Source organism: Cyrtonyx montezumae, unplaced genomic scaffold, assembly GCF_038088225.1.
Source record: "Cyrtonyx montezumae isolate F1298 unplaced genomic scaffold, pur_monq_1.0 scaffold_2, whole genome shotgun sequence".
In the NCBI taxonomy this organism is placed as follows: domain Eukaryota; kingdom Metazoa; phylum Chordata; class Aves; order Galliformes; family Odontophoridae; genus Cyrtonyx; species Cyrtonyx montezumae.
Genome location: NW_027071936.1, coordinates 13,302,306 through 13,325,645, shown reverse-complemented (window position 1 = coordinate 13,325,645; position 23,340 = coordinate 13,302,306). Strand labels below are relative to the sequence as shown.

General features: G+C 37.2%; 1 protein-coding gene across 5 annotated transcripts in view; it reads right to left on the bottom strand.

Moving 5' to 3' along the window:
* The window catches only part of ARFIP1 (ADP ribosylation factor interacting protein 1), a 35,077-nt gene extending 14,693 nt beyond the window's left edge, over positions 1-20,384 (bottom strand). For 2 of the 5 annotated variants that reach the window (XR_010622213.1, XM_065736457.1), the window contains exons 1-5: positions 20,295-20,384; positions 17,534-17,635; positions 8,593-8,707; positions 5,901-5,996; positions 4,327-4,436 (exon numbers count right to left, since the gene is read on the bottom strand). Coding sequence is in view for 4 of the 5 variants with exons in the window: in XM_065736457.1 (XP_065592529.1) it covers positions 4,327-4,436; positions 5,901-5,996; positions 8,593-8,707; positions 17,534-17,635; positions 20,295-20,372 (501 nt within the window). In the remaining variant the exon portion in view is untranslated. Of the gene's footprint in view, positions 1-4,326; positions 4,437-5,900; positions 5,997-8,592; positions 8,736-17,533; positions 17,636-20,294 lie in introns of all 5 variants that reach the window. The other 3 variants (XM_065736458.1, XM_065736460.1, XM_065736459.1) reach the window with 3 other exon arrangements.
* Positions 20,385-23,340: the final 2,956 nt, after the last annotated feature.

Sequence of the window (23,340 nt, the reverse complement as noted above, 5' to 3'; positions counted from 1 at the left end):
TATATAAAACATAAAAATGCATTTCTAGTTATTAACACATCTATAAAGTAGAGCTGATTGTTAAGAACTCTACGTGCCTCAGGCTGTTGCTTTTCAGACACATCTTTGCAGTTTCTTTATACAGTGAGAAGCAAATCTTGCCCTTACAAGGCTGAACCAGCCGGCCAATGGTTGTGACAGCTTACACAGCTACCAACATTCCAGTTGTCTGACACTTCTGCCAGAGACCAACTTGAGAGCACGGCTCCCAAGACGCACCATTTGGGCTTCCCTCGACTGATGCATAAAAGTAACTCACAAAGCGGAAATGTGGCAAAGCCATGGCACTTCCCTCTGTAAAGCAGGGATTATTTATTGCTATGATTAACTTCAAGTTAATGTGTGAAGACAAAAACAAAGTTACACATATGAATAATGACCACTAGAAACAGAAATACAATGAAACTAATTAATAGCCAAGGCTACAACTTATCCTCAATGTAAGTCTTCAATTTTGGTCTAAGAAATAAAGATCAACTTTATCTTAGTTCATATTCCCAGAACATATTGCTTGAAAATCCAGTACTGTAATCTGGTTTCATCCAGTACTTAATTCCAAAGGAGACAGACAGACTTAAAGTACCTGTTAGAACTTTCCATTACTTCTTAAATTTAATATACAAAAGAAAGACTCAAGAAGGATCTAGCAGAACAACATGGTCATAACTGATAAACTGTGGATTAGAAGGGACAGAGCATCTGGACTATTTCACTAGATTTATCCAATTAACGAGAAAGAACAGTTCAAATAGGACATTTTTAGAAATTTTAAAGACAGAATGAATCATACCATCATTGCCTACATCAGTAATACCAAGCCTTTCAACTGAATCTAGAAAATACAGCTAAGCAAAAAGTCTGGTAAGGTCATGAAGTATTTAACAAAAAATAAAATTAAAGCATTTTCAAAAAAAACCAACCCCCCCCCCCAAAAAAAAAAAAAGCTGATTCTCACATACCTATGGAAATCCAAGAGAAAATGTAACTTAAAGAGGTAAAATATGGGGGGGAGGGGCAAAGGCGTGGGGATAAATTAAGTCATAGTGGAGTATTTTCCCCAGAAGTTACAGCAAAATACCTGAGAAGACAACAGTTTAATTAAGAAAGTCCTCAGTCCTCAGAAATACTTACTCTGCCTACATTGTTAAAGCTCCAATTGAACACTGAACAAGAGAAACAGAGAAGATACACCTAGCTACTATTTCCATTTACCCTGGTTCTAAGTTGACCGGAATGAACACAATTTGCTATACTCTCTTCACTAGCAAGCAGAACATTTCACACATGAATTCCATTTTGCTTTCTTCTAAAGAAGCGCCCCGCCCCAAAAGAAACCAACCATAGACCAGCATAATATTACACTCATTAAAAACTGAGAAGGCATCTAAGGCATATTAAGAAAAATAAATTCTGTCAAATAGAAGACAAGCAGAGATAAATTTAAAGGATGTTAGTTTAAACTGGGCACGTTAAAGGATGAACAGAGACATTATTGGACACATCTCATTAATAGACCACTACAGAACAGGTTTAGAAACCCGATTCATTATCTTCTTCCTTGTAGTTTAAGAGGTAGTCTGAAAAATTAGGTAACCTTACTTATTAGAGCTACTGAAGGCAAAGAAGAATCACAACTTACATTCATATTCATGTTTAACTGAAAAAACTCCTCTCATCCAAAGAAGTCTAGGTAAGGGGGAAAAAACAAAAAAAAAACCTACAAAACACTTGCCACTAGATCACGGGAAATAAACTGTTTGCGAGGCTAACTCATGACTACTAGGGAAGATTGGAGAAAACTAGAGAATGGCTTCAATCGGAAGGAAACAAAGATCACCTGATTCCACTGCCCCCTGCCATGAGCAGGGCTGCCAACCACTTGATCAGGCTGCCCAGGATCCCATCCAGCGTGGCCTTGAACACCTCCAGGGACAGGGCATCCACAACCTTTCTGGGAACCTGTTCAAGCACCTCAGCACCCTCCTCTGGGTAAACAATTTCTTCCTAACATCTAACCTATATCTCTTTTAGTTTTAAGCCATTTCCCCTTATCATCACTACCAGAGCACGTAAAAACAGCCCCCCTTCCGTTCATAAGCTCCCTTCAAGTAATGGAAGGCCACAATGAGATGTCCTAAGACCCTTCTCTTCTCCAAGCTGCATAAGCCCAATTTCTGTCTGATTTCTTGTTCTGGGGGATGGAGAGCAATTGTGCTCTCTCTCAGAAGGATATACTTTAAGTGCTACCAGCTCTGCTTCTCTGTCCGTAAAGACATTTTTCCAGGGGAATCTCATCCAATTCCTTAGATAGTTTGAAGTTCACAGTCCTGAAACTACGATTTTGACAGGCTGATGTTCTATGAAATCGTGAACTCAACCAGGGCATAACCACTGCAGCCCAGGCTGCTTCCAATCTTAACCCCTTTTACAATTTCTTCTGTGTTGGTGAGAACCAGGTCCAGCAACACTTGTCCGGTAAGTCCGTCCAATATCTGAACCACAAAGTTGTCATCAGTGGACAACAGGAGATTCCTGGACTGCTTGCAGGTCACCATGTTTTCCACAACAGATATAAGGGTGGCTGAAATCCTCCATCAGGATGAAAGCTGGCAAACATGATGCCTCTCGCATCTGAATTAAGAAAGCCTTGTGAACAAGCTCCCCTTGATCATTCGGCTTGCGGTGGACCCCAACCACCAGATGCCTTTGATTGGTCAGGTCCCTAATTTTAATCAACAAGCTCTCAACCTGTTAATGACTGCATCTCAGGGGCAGCTATTAATGTAGAGAGCCAGTAGCCGCAGAGGCAACCGTCCAGTTTTACTAGGCCATAAGCTAAGGGAAAAAGCTAAGTTGTCTATGAAAGTTCTTAGTTAAGCTGGGCCAGAAGAATAGTGTCAAGTTCCTGTGATTTTTTCACTGGGAAGCAGTTGCTTAAACACAATTTACACCCTCCTCTTATTTCTGTTCACATTCACAGGGATGCACAAGCAACAACATAGTAAGGTCTACACACCTAAGGTAAACACATATAGGCATACTTAATCACCACTTCACAGAGAGAGATGACTTCTGAATCTAACTACCAAAGCAGGCAAGGAGTGATACACCTGCAGTAAGTGTGTGAACTGGCTGACATCGGTAAGAACACCTGGAAACAGAAAACTAACGCAACAAGTAATCCATACGCATACTAAGTCCCTGAGAAGAAAGATGGATTTGGAAGAAATCATGACTGGACATGATCTATCCTTCTGAAGACTTCAGATTTCTAGTCAGTGTGACAGATTCACTGAAGATCAACGCTATTTTAGCTATTACAACAAAGTTAGTAAAAAGTAAGTCTCAACTAATTCCCCCTTTCTCAAGGGAAACAAGGCAAGCTAGTATATCCACAAAATGAAATACTGTCATTAACCAAATTCAATATGCTTTTTGTACATAAAAAGGGTCAAACTTCTGCTTTGTGTTAGAATCAGCATAAGCCCTTTCTAGTGAATGTTATGTCACTCGCTAGACCCAGCATTCTCACTGAGGAGAATGTCCTTAACGGATTCAAGGCATCGGAGGGATTTGGACTTCTGTTTTATAAGAAAAACATTTTAGAACAGACTCTTGACCTCTTCATGGCTTGACATAGCTCCCACACACATCTACCTGTCCAGATCTCCGCCATCTGAGTTTTACCCACAATATTTTTCAAAACTATTCTTAGCTCCTTATTGTAATACATTCCCCGGAAACTGTTCCTTACTTCGTGGCTACTTTAACAAGAGTCACTTCTGGCAAACCTGTATGCTTAAAGCACTTGATTCTTTTGTTATTATTACATCAAATCCCAGTGCCATACAAAAGTAAAACACAAATCAACCGAAAGCAACAATTACAAAGCAAAGAAAAAAAGAGTCAATATAAAACAAGTAGCAGAACTGCAATCAAAGAGTTTAGAACGTGTAGATTCACCTGACTCTTTTCCATCAGCTAAAATCCTATTGTATCAGCAATCAAGAAAACTTAAATCACAAGCATTACACATTGAAATCCGTATGTTCTCTATGTTGAAGGGGGTATCAGATACACAACGTTCTTTTCCTTGTTGAATTGCTATCTTAATCCAGGCTTCCAAAGAACAGTAAGCCTTCCATACACATTCTTGCTCATGCTCACTGGAACAGCACACAACTTCCTTCCATACCACAGTGCAATTCTTCAAAAGCTGTAGTCTGATCTAACTACAAACTCATTTCTAGAACATACACACACACATACAAATTTTAGTTTGCATACCTTGTAAGTGTTTAGGCTCCACTTTCTTACCAATTCCAACTTCTCCATTGCTGGATTCTTTACTTCATCTGCTAACACAACAGGTCCACTCTTCTGCTGAGCTCTAGTCCCTATGTTAGACACAAAGCAAGTAATTAAGGCCTTTGGTTTTTGTTTTGTGTAAGGGATTAAAAGCACAAGTATGGAAGATACGCACAACTACACACGCAAAAGGAGCATTAGGTGGAAGTAAAAACCATTAACAGATAAGTAAATTTCCAAGATGAATTCAAGCAAGAATTATATTAAAAACAGACACAGAGCACATCCATCTCATTACTTTTACCTGGTGGTAGGCTGAAGGGAGCTTATTTGAAAGGATAGAGTTTACTGACCAACCTTAAAACAGTTTTAGATACCTGTTCATTACTTCATGTGTACTTCCAACGTTCCAAAAGTGGAACATTCTTGTGGATTTAGAAAATCTGAGTTTGTTTACACCCTGCAAAGCACTAAACAGAAGCTATCAGCTTATAAAAACTGTTGTCACGGAGAATAAGTAAAAGAAATAATGGAGTTTTTTTCTACTGAACGTTATCCTTTCTGGAACACACTCATAGCCATCTTTAAGGACATGGAAGTTATTTATTTCAGTTTTTTTAGCTCACTGATTTAGGAAAAGTTAATTCCATATACCAGCAGTGTCAACATACCAATGAAGAAACATTTGCTAGCATAAAATAAAAACATTTAGTGCCTGTGAGCATGTATTCAATGTCAACACTTAGTGTAACCTAGTATGGGACATCACAAATACTACATTTCATTTCTGAAAATTAATTTTCTAGTACACAAAACAGTAAGACCTGCCAATTTCTATTGATGTAAAAGTAGTTTTTAAAATTTATTCATAAACAATTTTGACTACTGCTGCTCACACATGCTTTGAATAATCCTGTTGGCTACTTAGAGTCACCTTAGCCCTGGTGGTTATTTATGTAAATAAGTGACTGGAAAAAACATCTATAAAGATGCCTCAAGATACTCCTTCAACATCAAGCACTACTGTATCCTTTATGTCTTCAAAATGCTGTGCAAACATTAAGTAATTAATCCTCTCAACATCCTTATGAGGTAATAGAATGAGTTTTCTCCTTTTACACAGAAGGAAATAGACAAAGATGTTAAGTAATTTGCCCATAGGCACAAAATGAGTCAAAAGGCAAAGCCAAGCTTGGGTGTTAGAAATTCCTAATCGCCACCTCATACTCTGTTTTACTGGAAAATATGAACATTTTGTACAAAAGAATGCCAGAAGTTTCAGTTTTAACCGAAATTTAAAAACTCAGTTATTCACACTGTAGCTACTGCTTGTTAGTAGTACCTCTTTGTTTTTAATGTTGTAGCACAAAGAGTTGCAAATAGAAAGGGAAGCAGAGATTACTTTGTGAATAGTTAAAACCCAGGAATAAGAATCGCCAGAAGCCCCTAGAAATCATGCTTTCAAGTAACAGTAAATCAAGTGACTGAAGGCATGGAGGAGTTAGTACAGTGTCAGCAGAGGCAAGGGCGTTATCCATTCAGTGCTGTGATACCTGTGGGAATAATTAAATCACAACCTTGTCCAGCCAGTCTGCTAGCTGCTGCGCTGCTGGCAGATATAACAGATGATTTGGGTGATGCTGAGGAACCTGGAAAGGGGACACATTTAACCATGAAAATCTACCACCTTCCCTTAGGAGGCAACATGCACTCTTACACAGATAGGTTTTCAAAGCAAAGAAATATTTGTTTTAGCAACACATTAAACACAAGCATTCACAGATGCACAAATGCTTTTGAAAAGGTGCAGCTGTTCGTGCAAACCAGACCAAGTTTTTGTGATTTAATTTTTCTTTTCCTAAGTTTCAATGCCAATTTTTCTTTCTTCAAAAAGAGTAATCAAAGCACAACTGGCAGCTTCATCAGCAAATACATACTAACAACAAAAAACTCCAAGACAAGTTGTGTATGGCTGCTGCAGATGAAGGCTTGTTTTCAGCTGTAGGTAGATTTCACTCCACACTGATGCTGAACAATACAGCATTAAGGGGAACAGCGGGCTTTAAGATCTAGGCAAATTTCAACTGGATTCCAGCAACATCTACTCCTAAACCTGTGTTATTGTCGTTTTGTATTAAAACACACCCAGAAAATTCAGCAATAACGTGTCCTAAAGATTATAGGAACCATTAAGTGTTAAGGCAAGTAACTTCCCTCCCAAAAAGAAGAACCTTTAGAATACTTGCTTGTTCTAATTTTAAAAGGAGCACACCTTCAAATGACCTGTGCTCTGGGTGCTCCCAAAGTTCTTTGAGGTTTCTGGGTGTTTTTTCTTTTATAAGATTTTAGCAAGTCTTGTGTCACGTAAATGCAGAGTGACAATCTCACAGAATTCAAACAAAAAATAAAATGAGATAGCTTTCCCTATGCAGTCATGAGTCATCAGCATACTGAGGGGAGCTTCTATCACTTCTGCTGAGAAGATCTGAGATACTTTAAGCACTTTGCACTATAACTTAGCTATCGCTAACACCAGAAATGTGACTTGAAGGAACTAAACCAACAACCAGCTTGTGCCTTTTAAACACATTCTACAGCACTACCAACATGAGGAACAAAACATTTTTATGTGTGACAAACACACTTCAACATTACACAGAAACAAGATTGAAAGATCTCACTGGTGTGAAATCACTTAAGAACTGCAAGTGGATCCATCCAGGCTCAAAAACTGGACTACGAGATCCTAGTACAAACTTCAAGACTGAAACACTTCAGCAAGCAAACAAAGACAAGCAGTAAAAAAAAAAAATCCCTAGTACTTGACACTATTAATGCAGCCCTATCCATGCTTCACCAATCAGCACCTCTTGGGTCCTCGAAGCCCTTCCCACATTACTGCTTACTTGCCTACAAAAATGAAGCTTTAATAAAGACACTTACACTGTAAAAAGAACACTTAAAAGCAGGGCTATCATTTTTGTCTCTACTTTTATAGACTGGCTAAGCTTCTACTATATATCACTGTCTGATAAGAATAGAACATCAGGAATAATCTGAAAACAGTGAGGGAAAACAGTGATATTTGTATCATCACAAATTAAATGTTCAAGGCTCATTATTTGCGTACTTATATTTGGATGTCAAATGTATGTGAGTAGCTTGAAACACATCTTAGAAATTGTTTTCCTTATAGTCTAATAGACTAAGCACATGCAAGAGTTATACTGCAAATAGAATACAGAAAGGCCAGAATAATGGCTTGCCATTTGCAGAGTTTTAAGCTAGGCATTTTGCTTATTTTGGTCTGGAAGAAACCACAGCATTTACCTTGTAGTATATGTAAAGTACAGCATGTAAATCACTGTTTTCCTAAGCACATTTTACCAAACAGGAAATGAAGCAAAATGCAAATTAAATCTATGACTACAAAGAGACTTATTTGCACAGCTGCTCCTTTGAGATCATTTCAAACCTTTCAAATTCAGAAACTGACTAAGCTACATAATTCATTAAAATATCACTTTCACATACTCTGTCATTGCACTCCTGTTTTTAGACAGATGGCAAACACTGACAATACTTGTTTATTTATCATTTTTTTCCATACTGTTTAACACCAGCTATATATTCATTATAACACGTTAAGTCCTGTACAGTTAAATATTAACTAAAATTCTCCTACTCTAAACAACTGTGAATCTGTGTTGAAAAAAATAGGAGATGATATTTTAATTATGTAGCACTTGGTAGGAGAGACCCGAGTTATGTTCCTGACAATACATAAAATTATAAGCACTATGACATTAAAGAAGAGAAAACTACTCGGGAACAGAGAATTTCACTAATTCATTTGCTTCAGGTAAGCGAACAGTGTATCAAAGAAAGTTATGTTTCAAACTGGTACAACACTTGTAATCTAGACATTTAAACAGACTTTCAAAGTAGCAAAATTGTTCAAGTGCTCACTTTGATACAGTTTCAAGGTGATCAAGGAAACCACTTCCCTTCTTACAGGTGCAGGCCAATTTAACATGTCGTTTTTAGTCCCCAGACAGTTAACACGAGGGCAGTAGTTGCATTTTAACACCCCAGCTAACAAAGACAAATAAGGCTGTCACAAACACACACCTCAGCCTATACATCTATATAAAAACGCTCACAGCATCTACAGAATGTTATTTCAGAGCATATTAAATATACCTTAAGTTTATAAGATGAGAAAGAAATTAAAAGGTAAGTTACCTTTCCCTGGAAATGGTCCTGCCTCAACAACTCCCTCTTTGGTGCTGTCAAAGCCATGAGACGTTATTTTGGTTTCAGAGAGCCCAAGTCCAGCTGGTAAGGAACGTTTCATGTCCTTAGGAATATTTGAATAGAATGGAAAGCTAATGTTAAAAAAAAAAAATAAAGAAAAACATAACAAACATAAAAGCAACTACAAGGAACTACAACTTAACTTTAGCAGTTCTCAGACGTGTCTGCCTCTAGCCAACACCACAGCACTCTGCTGTGACGCAAAACCAAGCTTGAATAAAAAATACTACACATAGATGAGTATTTATTATAAATATACTTGTTTCTTAACTCTGTGCATTTTCTTTCTTAGGTTTGCAAGAAGAAAAAAAAACGTATAAAAAATGCAAAGCTGTTATATCAAAATTGAATGCATCCTTTTGAGCAGGAGTTACCAAAAGCATGGCCTACTTGTTTATTTTACATGATACCCATCATGTAAAGTGGTCTGAAATGCTGTTTGTGGTCCAGATAGCCACATCAGTTTAATGATGCCTTACATTAAACCAAAAGGGCACCAAAAGATCTAAGACTAAGGGCAGACAACGTTTTTTGATCAAAAGTACGAAAACAGCTATCAAAGATACAAGCCACTTTGCTCTAGGCAAGAACTGTCTTGAAACACCACAGATTGCTTTATTTCTATAAGCAGCACATACAATCTCTCCAAACTTTGACATGGCAGTAACATTCAGGAAGAACATCTTTAACAATTTCCTTCTGAGCACTGTATCAAAAACGTTCCTTGCTGCTTACTTCTCTTTGCTTATAAAAATTAATCAATTTTAAACAGCGTGAAATTCCCTTGTTTAAAGTTGTGATAATTACATCTGTATTAAGGTAGAAATGAAGAGCGTACAAAAGAGACAGTAGATCAATCCAGCTGGAAGAGACCTTGAGACATCAAATCCAACTGCCTTCAGGGCACTTGAGAGCTAACAAAAAGGTAAAGCATATTGCTATTGAGGGTGTTCAAAGCAGCTCTGAAACACCACTGCTGACCATTCACCAGAGGCAGCTCCACTCACTGCAGCCCTCTGAGCACTGGCCATGTTCTATCTCAAGTTTAAACTTGACACTACTACTGTTATGGAACATACATGTGCTTAAAAAAATTAATGTACAGACATTCAAAGCAATGTAAAACTACTAATACTTCACAGTAAAACAAATGAAAAGCTTCGATAGAAACAAATGAAAAAGGGCAAAACACACTTATTAAAAAAAACAACTAAGCACTAAAACAGAAAACTGTCGTTTTCTAGAGTTTGATATACTTTTACATCCCCCCTGCAAGAAAAGAAAAATAAACAGGAACATACCAATAACGGAATACCACAATACTTCAGAATGCAACAGTGAAATATATAGACAAAAACCATACACAGCTCTAAAAAAAAAAAAAGCCACTGTCTGGATATGTGCAGTAACTATTCACCATGTTTGTTATTAGAAGATTCCATATAAAGTACTATCTTTAAAATCCAATGCACGTTTCATATAACACTGCAGTCAGAGTCCACAAACAAGATATAAGCTATTGCCTAAGAATGATACTGCCTAGAGGCTCAGAATGTCAAGAAGTGGCTTTGGATCACGTCTCTACAGATTGATTTGTCTTCTGTTTAAGACAAACTCCTAGAGGGTGGTAAAAAGTAAAAGCTACAAGCGTGAGCTCTAATACAGTAGAAATGTTGATATGGGAAACCAAGGAGGTTACTGCAATTGGAGTAACCAGTTCCTATAGCTATATTCACACAACTGGCTATTTAATAGACAAATGCAGCATAATCTTTTATCTGAAGAATTATACCAAAACAAAAATGGGAAAGAATACACGCAATGAAAAACATGTAGTAGCCACACAGAACCTGATCTCACAGATAAACCAAATCTCAACATGTGATACATACTTTTAGTCTTTGTAGCTCACTTAACACCGGTACCTCAATTTAAACACATATAGTTGGTATGATGGAAAGCTTTGATTCAACCTAGTTCAGCTGAAAGTCACAGTCCATTTAACTCAAAAGGGAGCAAGTCAGTAGGAGCCACAAAAAAGCAGAAAAGCAAATGGCAGAAAGGAAGAAGCATGGATTTAAGAAAACAAAACACAGCATCAAACTCTTTTCCCCCTTCCCCCAAGGGCATCCTAGTATATGTATAGTTAACAAAATATTTAAATCTGAAGCCAAACAAATGTAGACAGCTAACCTGCTTAAGCATGTTCAACATAGGAATCCGAGCTATCATCCATATTTCAAGATAAAATGCAGAATATCTGTTTTGTAAATACAGACGTTTACATCTAAGCTTAAGCAACCATAGTGCTTTTATATATGCTATTCCATCTTAATTTGAAGCTAAACACAGTCTGAATGAACTACAGTTAAATAAATCATACAGAATACTACAAAACATCCATTTTTTTAATATTGGAGAAGGATATTTAGTTCATGAAAATATATTAAGATACACAACGGTGGGTATATCAGGCAGTTCTTGTTATATGCATGTATACACCTACGTAAATATACCTTTGAACAAATGTTTGCGTTCATATATCTTTCCTTTAACTGTGAAAAAAGATGAAGTTCAGTGTGAAGAACTGCATTCACGCCCGCTTTTAATACCTATACCAACCAGCTGAAATACACCTTGCTGAAGAAAGATGCTTATGCAATCTTATTGTCATCAGTGATTACCAATTGACTGCCTCTTGGTTGTTTACAAACATGCAAGCTAACTTGGTTCAGCAGAGACATGTTTCTGCATGCCAGTTTCAGTTTAGCACATGATTCTCGCAACGGACTGTACCTCTTTATAAGCACATACACAAAAAGGCCACCCAAACATCTGCTTCTGATGAAGCAATTATCATTTCAAGGATAATTTAGAAATACCACAGAGTAAGGAGAAGATGACCTGTGCTGATTCCACATTCAAGAGAAGATGTGACAGTGCTTATGGATATTTTGGAACAGTAAGAAGAAAACCATACAAATAGCTTTCTTATTCCCATCAACATTTGCTTTTACAACATGGGAAGTGAAGTCAGATTCTCCTTCAGCAAGGCAAACACATTTTGACTAACTATTGCTCTTTAGCTAGTAGGAACACTCTGACGATCATAAAATCTGCTTTTGAATTTCCTATTTCCCACGCTCTTCTTAATAATGCTACGAGAATTCAAGATTCACTGATACACTTCAAAAATCTAAGTCTGTAATCTATTACCATCACCAAAGAAAGTTAGGATTTAATTCTTATACAATTGAGAACGATGAATGAAGCCTTGCATTTGTTCATGCAATTATCATCTAGTATTTCAACTGTAACCCACAATTAAAGGTATAAAAACTATAACTAAGAATATTCCCAAGAAGTCGAGAGGTTGAATTACCTGTGCCAATCTCAGCTATTTAGCATGGTAACAGCTCAAAGGAGCAAAAGCATGATCTAGTTGAGTACGTACAAACCTATGTATTATAGAGCATTTAAACTATATTAACCTCTGGTTAAAACTCCACTTTTAGTTCAAATCACCATATTAAGCTATTATAATAAGAGTAGCTTTATTTAAGTCTCTCCAGCAGCGATATTCTTTAGCTCATTATACAGTTCAGCTAGTATGAACTTGTGATGTATCAGTTCTTTTGATACGGTAGACACAGCAAAGAAGTCACACAGAATGCACGGAAGGAAGGAAATAATGGCTGAGCTACAAGACTTACTAACAAAAAAAATTATTTCCCATCCATACTCTCCATTCAAACCTAAAATGAGGAGGGAAAAAAATATCAAAACAGTATTGTTTCTCCAGCAGGTCGAAATCTTACAGCAACAATACAATTGATTTCACAGTTATATCAGTCATTATTAACAGAAAATGAAGTATCGTTGTTGGCTTATTACTAACAATGCTTTCAAAATTCATAGTTTCAGGTGCCTTTATTACTTTCAATAAAGCAATTTTAAAAAGACCAACACATTACTTGTCAATTTGAGGAGCCCACTCAAAGTTGAGCAACTAGAACTGGAAACAATCATACGCTTATTTATTTTGTAAGTGATTGATGATATTTTCCATAAAACTTGCAAGTTAGCTTTGGGAAAAATTTGTGATGTGTCATACTGTAAACCTCAGTTTGATGTGTTAAAGATTAACGTAGTCTTCACTGAATAGACAGAACATCCATCTAGTAAGATACACAGCTCTGAACTTTAACTTATTTTTCTAGAGGATGTGCAAGCAGGGCTCCGTGTCTCTCATTTTCCTCTACCCCTTGCCTCACTGCATCATTCAACCTCTATCTTCTAAGAATCCCCTTGATTCTCACATCAATAGAAATTACAGCTCTCCTCCCATTTATTTTTATGCTTAATGCTTTATTCTACTTGAAAGAAGCAGAAAACACAGACATTACTTGTGGTTTCCAACACACCAATTTCTCCTGATGCAGGAGGAAAGTTTTTCCTGCCACAATCACCTAGGCTTACCTAATGTCATATTACAACCTGCTTTTATATTTATTTCACTTCTACTCTCATCGTTCACATTCATAATTACTGTTTTTTAAGACTCTATAAAGCAGACCACTTGTCAACAAACAGGCAGACTGAACTGGTTTCATTTCAAAAGCAGCCTTCTATACTGACATGCAGAACTGAGTTTCAAAACCAGTGTGAATTAACATGTAATTGCACAAATTATGATCTGGACACACCAGTCAACACATCCTAAGAAACAGTAACTGTGATATTTAAAGTGGAACATAAGAGAGGAGGTTTGGGGAGTGTTGATTGGGAAAAGACAGAATGAACTGACCTTACCTATTAGCATAACCAGGAAACCTAATAAAATTGCAGAACAAGACACTGAATATTTGCAGTCAGGTTCACCAGATCCCAAGTTTATTTTGTACTTCAAATATAACAGATCCAAGACTCATAATTAAGTTCAATTTTTCTTCCTAAAGTAAATCAGTAGTATTATATACATATTTAACAATGTTTTGTCACCCTATGAGTGAGAAAAAAGATGGAAGAAGAGATCTGCAGCACAGAAAACGACAAAAACTATCGAAAGGAGAATTTCAGAGATGCAGACTTCAGAATTCGACACAGATCCCATACAATAGTTGAAACGTTCAAGAAGTTATAAGCTACTTGTTACCTTCATAGGCAGACCAAATGAAAAGGGCTTTTTAAATTATTAATATGCAGCTTCCATGTCACACGGCATGTGATTCAGCAAAGAATAATATACCTTCTCACTCCTTATCCTCTCAGCAATAATAAAGCCACTACTATTCTAATTGCAATTAAGATTCCATGGGAAGAAAACTTTGTTCTAGAAGTCAGGGATAAATGAATTAAACCAGTGAAAAATATAAACCAACAAGGTGTTTTTGGTTGGTTTTTTTTTTTTTTTTTTTTTGAGTTTTCATATACAACACAGCAAGAAAAACATGCTTAGTTAGTAATCACTGAAGTTCTCGGTTATTAACATAGACTAAATAACATCCCAACATCAGCAAACTCTTCTGAACATCAATAGTTTAAAGCTTAACTAAGCTTCTGTAGAGCTTAAGAGAACTGAAAAGCATCAGATTGAGCCTTCCTGTTATGAAATGACATTAGCTATTTTATCCAATGATGTCTGAAGTATCAGGCTTCATTAGTTAGGGAAAAAAAATTCCATTTACCATAGAGGCAGGACAGAACTTGCCAGAATTCCTTCGGCATCTCTTACTATTACAAGGAAGACAGCATACACAGTAGCATATTTCTGAATCAGATTTTACAGTTAAGCAAACACTCGTTACCTTGTAAATATTCTTCAGATTCTCTTAAACGTACAGAAGCTACCATTTACCAAAGATGCATCAAATAGTACTTCAACATAATTGCACAAGAATTGAACTAACACTGCCACGTCACTACGGGAATCAGTTCTGTCTTACATTCTGTACAGCTACTCACATTTTTCTTCCAAAGAACGAGCTACTCTCCTTGCCACTTCAAAACAAATACCTTCGTACTACGTTGTCTTGCAAAATGAAATATTTGTCATGCTTCAGTACAAACAAATACCGCACTGAGTCAAAAATGTCAAGCTCGAGTGGCTTACAGATGAGGTCTGACGGTATTACTAGAAAGGCTGTGAGCATGAAATAAATCTTTATGACCACAGAATCCTGAAAAGCACAGCGTATAACTACATCTTTACTCAATCTGCCAAAAAAGCATACAATCCAAGCTAGTCAAGTATTTGCAGCCAAGTGGCAGTGGAAGAGCAAATAGAAATACAAAATAAGTTACTTCTTATTTATATCTGAATTGTACAGTGTACTGCTGTACATCTCACTGACCATAACAGTCAGAAATCAAAAAACAAAAATAGCTTTATTCCCCAATTACTGTGCACTGCCTGAATAGTGCGACTTGGTGATAATGGCATTTTGCCTCATTCTTAATTGACCTCCTTAAAAACAAGTTCCTCGTCTGTCCCTTCTGCACGTTAATAGGAAAAAGCACCTGAAAATTTGACTCTGAAGTTCTACGGTGCAGAATATTAACTTAGATTAAGACGAACCAAAAATAAAAACTGAAAATATTGGCTTCAAAAAAAAAAAAAAGAAAGCGTAGCATTAAGCATTAAATATAATAAAGACAAAGATGAATGGAAGCTTCATATTAGAATTTGAGACTAAAGAGATCAGTAAACAGATAAAGATACTAATTTCAAGAAGATTGTTTTCTTTTTTTTGTTTATAAGTTGCCCTATTTATCGTGTATTCTGGGTTTAGGTCAGAGATGCAGGTGTTAACTTGCACAAGACAGTTTAAAAAATTCATCTTCACTGATTCCAGTATGAAAAAAAATGTGTAAATAAAAAAACAGAAAATGACACCAGAAAACACAATCAAAACCGCACAGTGTATAAATATTTCTTTCGACTCAACTCTATACCTGATGCATTTTAGAGTTTAGTGGAAGTTGCAACACAGATTTAACTCCAAGCCACAAAAACGCATAATACGCCTGCAAGAATATAGCTCAACTTCACTATGGGGCCGTAGACAAAAACTTCTCCAATACCTCAATTTTCCACAAAAAACAGTAATTACATTTGGAAACAACAAGTGCTCTGGCCAAGACAACAAGAGCACAATTTTCATTTACTGTAATTACTAAAAAATCATGGAACGCACTACTCCTAAGAAGCAATTATTAGTTAAAGGACAGATAGCTTTGACAGCAGCCAAGCAATATCAGCATCTAAGTTGAGAACCTTAAAAATAGTCCATCTAATTCTCTATTACCAAGTGAACCAATATCTACTAACACTTCAAAGCCTATTTCAGCTGTCCCACCTAGACGTAGACATATTCTAATCAAAATTTAGTACTCACTTGGTCTCAAAAGACATGATCATAAAGTATACTCCAGTTAAACGTGATTTCTTAAACTTCAGGAATTACTTTTTGTGCCCTCTTATCACTATTTCAATAGAATAGAATAAAAATTTCAAGCTAGCTGTGTTCAATATTTGCCTTAGAATTAACTCTGCATTGCAAGTCAGCATGGAACTGTTAGAGCTCAGATAGCCTCCAAATCTGTGTATTGACAAATAGCAAGTACGAGGATGAGTTAATTATCCAGATCTCCAACTTAAAAAAAAAAAACAAATGCAGTTCCCTGAGTTGTAGTACAGCACCCTCTAGTGGGTAGTGAAACAAAAGAAGAACAAGCAGTAAAATACAGTAAGGATAAGAAAAAGATGGCGCATACAGATCGTTATGAAGTAAAACTTTAACATGCTACAAAGATGACAAAAATGTAGTACTTACCTAATAACAATAAGTACAGAAAAATTACTTCTCCCCTATTTAGAGCTTCGCATCAGAAAGTGATCATCTCTACTTTCAGATGTGTTGCATCCTAACTTAAACCCCCTTAGAAGTAGTTTGCCTTGGACAATCTGAGACTTGGTTATAAAACTTATTCTAGGTCTTGGTTGCCTGCATTCACAGGACTTTGGTACTTTAAAGTGCTTCTTCTCCTGTTTTAATAAAACTGTCAGGATAACAAATTGATACCCTTAGGACTTGAAAGTACAAGTGCAACGTACAAGTGCATACTCCTGACTTAGCCTTTCAGAGTACCAAATAACACATTCAGAAAAAGACTGCTATTACATATAGATATATACCATTAATACACAATAGAAGGCAGTGGGAATTTTATTCCCCCAGAAAATACATTTTAAATTAATTAATAGGCCTCAAAGGAGGTTTTCTACTAACGTTAAAACAAGACAACAGCCAAAATTAGGCATATGCCTATTTTAACAGTTATTTCACTTTTTTCCTGTGTATTTTGTTTATAACTAAATAAAAATTAAAAGCACAAGTAAATTAAAAATACCACGAAACACTATTTCTCTCAATATAAGAGGAAAACAAAATCCTTATATCAAGAGATATAATCAAACAGATAAAAACTATCACGTTAACATTTTTCCTTTTTTTGTCACCACGTACCATATAATAAACAAACACTGCATGTACGTCACACACACATACATATTAAACACATTTAAAATTGCAGCTTAATTACTTTCAAAGAATCAACTAAGTATAGTCAAGTACTCAAACAATTTTAGCCAGACCCAACTGCAGTCAACCACAGACTACAGTGAATCTTACTGTAAAATTTGGGAGTGATGAAGAATAAGCTTGCTTCTCGACAACAAGACTGACAAATTTAACAACCCAAAATGAAAAAAAACTTCAGAAAATCTCATTAAGTACACTACACATGGCATTCTAACTTCAAAATTTCCGGTAACAGTACCTCATTAGACATGAAAAATAGTTCTTACCCTATTAAAGCTGTGCTCAAGAGAATCTTCCAGCTGCCCATTGCTTGTCACAGGAATTTCAGCTGCTGAATTTTTGGGAGACTCTTGAGCCATTGCACCTTCCTATTATACCAGAAGAAACAGATTAGCATTGGTTCTGGGATACATTGAGTGACCTATATTAAAGTATTTGATGTGTAGGTCTTGTAACAGCTGACTTATTTGCCTTTTGCTAATATTCTGATATACCAGGCCTGCATACATACATCTCAGCACAAACCCAAATCACGCTACTATGCTAGCATATCTCAGAAGAAACACAAAGCTTCAAGATACAAGAAATAAAAAACACTGGGATGTATTGGGAAAGGGGAGGGTCACAAACCTGACTTCTCCACACATACACTTGACTCTTGGTGTAGTTAATGCTGCTCCAGCTAAAACAAAGGCAAGCTTGGATAAACAAAATTGTACTGGCTAATGATTATCAAGAATAAGTAAAAAAAAAAAGCAATTAATTTACTTGTTTATTAAAAATTAAAAGTGATGGTTCTAAGCTTTTACGTTGTTAGACTTTCTTTTTCTTTTCTCATAATATAGTGCCACCTTCTGACCAAATCGTTGGCATACAACTCAGCCAACAGCAGTAAATCTACACTGAAAAGCAGAAACAAGAAACTTAAAAGCAACAATGCAATTCCAGAGCCAAAGATAGTAACAAGATGTTGCTGTTTTATGAAGAGCAGAAGTGCTTCATTCCAATAACGAGCCTGGGTAAGACCCAGAAAAGATTCTCAGAATAAACAGACAACATTTATTACGAGTAATACCATCAAAGCACAATACATTAGTCTTGGCCATGAACAAGTTACCTGTTATTTTGAAACACATCCTGATGCAACTTCAAAACAGCACTTTTGAAAAAGGATGTTTGTTTGAATGAAAAGCTTCTGTGATGTTATATTGGTAGACAACATTGCTCCAGACACAAACATTTGAGTGAATGTTAATAACTTTACTAAAACTACAGGACGTGACTTCACCAGTTCCAGTTACATCATATTGCTATTACATTTATACATCAAGTTCATTGCCCACTGACATCAGAATGAATCTCACATAGGTGCGAAAATTACTGCAACGTGACGACCTCTATCAACTGCTGGAACACACCTGAATCAATGGGCAAACACTCATCACCATTCACTGTGATACAGAAGAGATGAACCAAGTTCTCAAAGAGTGAGGAACAAAACACCATATGTAGGAACCTGCTCTTGAACAATCACCAGCAGCAAGGGGAACAGTTAATTGCACACTTAACCCAACTTTGATTCTACTAACCTTAACGTGAACACATACGAAAGCATGGCACTTGCTGAAACAAGTGGCCCAGCTCTGATCACCAAAAACATATAGACTAGTACATCATCAGTAACAGTATTTTACGCTCAATGCACTAATAGTAACACAGAGGCAAAAGGTGACCATACCATCACTTGATAATACCTCAGATGAATTGACTACAGTCACAGGGTGGAACGTAACTAATATTTCCCTCACTAGACTGATAGGGAGGTTCTGATGACTCCCTTTTTTCTACCCATTACCCCTAATTCTTCACTCTGACATCAGCTTTCCTTAGTCCCCTACTTTTTCTCCAGGCAAGAACACATATTTGTTCAGCAAACAACACTGTTGAAACAATATAGGTTAAAAGAAGGTGAACTACGCCCAGAAAGGGGATGAAGAATTTTTCCACTCCAACCAGTTCTCCAAAACTGATGAGATTTTGGAGTACTGGCTATACAGTTCTAACACTCCTAGCTACAAAAAAGAGGAGGTAATTACAGAATAAGAAAGCATAGAGAATCTGAAGAACTGCTTTCTGCTGCTCCAGATGAACACTTACAGAATGGTATCTCAAAACGCAGGCTCTAAGTGTAGGCCATTGCTAAGACCAGCAACTATTTCCCTTGTGAAAGCAGCTTCCTGCAACCTCAGTCACAATAAGTTTACCAATGCGTGAGAAAACAAAACCATTAACTCAAAATAGTATTCCTGTTAAACCAGTGAGTAACGTTACTGAACTAAGTGTCCCTTTGGCAAGTGTGGCTAATAACTCATTTAAGCTAAGTATATAATCCAACAGCATCTTCAGAAAACCAACGGTATGCATGGAGAGTCTGAAGTAAATCTAGTGACATTCCTGCATTTGTACTGATGAATAAATGAAAGAAATGATTATTTTCTATTTACACGCTAGGGCAGACAAGGAAAAACGTACTCTCTACTTTTGTGAGACAGCTTTCCAAACGGTATGATTGACAACTGGGAACTTCAACAATTTCTTCACAACGAAGAATGCAAACAGTAGCTGATCCCAAGAAAAAGAAAACCAAAGAAACCCAGCTGCACCACTCCAGCAGCAAACAAAGCCTTGTTATAGCAACGTTGCACAAGAACTGCTACCTTGCAGTACTAACCCTTCCTTTCTGCTGCAATTAACATTTTAGGCTCCGTGCTACCTAAATCTATCCAGCTTGGGAAGCAAACCCTGCAGCACAGTGACAGGCTACTGCATGAAGTAATCCTTTCTCATCACTTAACTGGATTGTCCTTCAGCATCTCAAAATCAACCCCCCTCCCCCCACTCAAGAGAACTCACAAACTTACGTCCCCTCAATAACTTATCTGTGCCACGTGAATCAACCTTCCTGGCAGCCCAAAACCAATGCTGGGATGGGCTGATTTAACACTAATACAGCTATTGCTCAGTCACCTCAGAGTCAGACTGGACTTCTTCTCCAGCTGGATGAATTTCATCAAGTGATGTGGAATCTTGCCTGTGTTCTGACATACCTGAAAATAAAATAGGGTTGGTATGCATTAATTGATATGAAAAGAGCTGCATACTGAACCTTCAAGAAACAAGCAAATTTGCAGAATAAATTTCTTTTGCAAGCTCTGCAAAAGCGAAAAAGAAGCTTCCCAATTTGAGGAGAGTTGGGTCTTTAGATCACACAAGTCAAACTAAGGCAATGGCTACGGTCTATCCAGCATAAGCTCCCACAGTCTAAGACATATTCTCTACCCGTAACACCGAGCTTGCAACCTAAAACCCAGCAAGTCAAACTAAGTTCTTCAGCTGATATTTACTTTCACCTGCAACAATACACCAATTGCATCCTACCATTACAAAGCACAAAGTTGTGTAAGATTTTGCTAAGATGTGAAGCATAATCAACACTGTGTGAGCTTACACTGATCCTAAATCACTGGTATCTAGACATAACAGACTGAACAGCTCACTAATCAGGAAGAGACATCTTTCAATTGTATCATCTTGTTTTAAAGAAACACCTCACCTACAGATAGGAAGACATTCAGCAACACTGAACAAATACACAAGAAACCAACTCTGTGAGTAGAATGATTATGAAAGGCATACACTTTTCTTACTTATTTTAGGTATGTGACCTAAATTTGATTTCACAAGGCTAATAAAGACAGGTGATACCACAACTCACTTGGTGCTTGGCAAGGAGGAAACAACCTGTCATTAAAAATTAAATAGACTGTCAGTTCTCACGATAGTCAACCGACTGAAGTTTAGTGAGCTTTGCACCACTCTGTGCAGATTTAGTCATGCACCAGATAAAAAAAAATCTGAGAATGATCACTATTCACACCCTATTTCAGTTTTCCAAGGTATAAAACATACTAATAACAACAAATTATTTACAAAGTAAGCATCCTGTGTGACAAGGGAACTAAAATGAGGACACAGAGGCTGAGAAACTGAACCACCTAGCTCCTATTACACTGGATAACCTCCTAGTTGGCTTTGTAAAAACAAGTAGGTTAAATAAGAGAACTCCTCCAGAAAGGCTGCAATTCACCCAGGGCTATCGTTATACGAGGCTGGATTTCCCTCCTACCTACTAATACTCCTTTCAAATCAATTAAGAAAAAAATAAAATTGCTAGTATGAAAAGCCATACAGCAGAGCTAGCTAGTTAAGACTATAAAATACAGCATGCGGCAAGAAAAGTCTTCTTGATAATCTCAAGAACTCATAACGTAACCTAAACGTACAAATCTTCTCAGAAATCCATGCAGAGATACTGTGTAAATACACAAACATGTTGAAAGATTCAAAAATTAGTTAAATAACTTAAAAAGCAGTGCTATGCTCCCCACCCCAATTTAGATAGCACTACTTTCCCAAACGCAACAGAAACACAACATAGCAAGTCATCTTTTGCCATCATACTCATAGTAGCTAAGAACTATCTGCTATCTCACTGCTAAGGCAGAAACAACTGTTCAGATGACTGAGACATGAAACGTGCCAGACCTGCCCCCAGCAGCTAGAAGATGCAAAGCACAGTCATCCAATCTTTCCACGCTTCCTTTTCTCTGACCTATAGTTAATACATATTCAAATCTTTGGGTTCTTTCCGGCCATATAAGACCAACCAGTCACTGAAATAGCTGGAGCAATTGAGAATGCACGGAGCCCTTCTGTCGCCCTCTGTCAGAGCACTGTACGATTTTGTCAGTTTATCACTTTCTTTGTGCAAGGTTTCATTCGCAGCCAAGCGTCACTGAACCACTCACCTCGACCCCACAGTAACAGGAGCCAAACGGTGATAGAGGCTTGCAAACACTCACAGAGCACAGAGCTCAAAGCCACGGTACTCACACCCACCACCCACCGGAGTCCAAGACTGCACTAATGAAACTCAGGTTTAAATTTTAAACATTTGCTTCAAAAATCACAAGAAATGAAAAACGTGTTTTGCAAGAAGCAAAAAATCTAGTTCCAAGTAAGGTAATGAGCCTGCCCAAAGCAAACAGAAATTTACATCACCTCCCTCCCGCTGACGGAAGTTGTCCCCATAACAGACAGCACTGAAAGATGGGCATTGTTTGCCTTGAAAGAGACTGGGCGGCAGTAACAAGCCCAAGACACAGGCTCAACACGTGCTTTGGAACTCCAGCAACCACACAGAGCAACCAAGAATGGCACAAGACCAGAGATGTTAACATATCGTTCCTTCTGCTGGGAAAAGTTAACAACACGAGGAAGTCCCAACAGCACTCTAAGCATCCTTCAAAACACATAACCAATTATAATTAGCAGTGATATGAGTGCACTTACAGACTAAGCGCAAGTATGAACTAAATGTTATCAGCAATAAAGCAGTTCTGAAAAAGGAGTTTATTTTTACTGCAGTTACATTACTTAATTAACGACTCCTACTGTCTCAGAAATGTACGCTACAGGATTTTCAACAATTATACTTGCTTTCCCGAGCTGGATGCACTGGCTTCTTCACTTACATTTTTCTATTAATAAATAAATTGCCAGTAAGATGAAAGCAAGACACCCTCTGCTCAAGTAAAGCTTACTGTTCTTACTGTCTTATTACTGGTTCTGCATCTAGAGGAATAAAAGTTTCTGAAACTACAAAAAACACAAGGACAGAAGGAAAACAATACAGTCATAATATTTTCTTACTTTGAATTTCTAACTATGAATATCACCACTAACCCTTGTCAACACCACTTAGTTCTGTTTCTCTAGAATTAAGAACCGAGTAAGGGATTTCTGCTGCAACCATAACATAGTTTCCTCTTTATGTTCTTGCAATTCCACTTCTGCTCCACTTAGAAGAGCTAGTGATACCTCAGAGTTACATGACACTAGAGATGCAGAGTGAAAACTGCAAGTAGCTTACTTGCTGCCTGCTTTAGGTCAGGCCACGCTCAATCCAGATCAGTTAGGGCATAGGTTCCTATGATGGTCTGAACCTCTACCA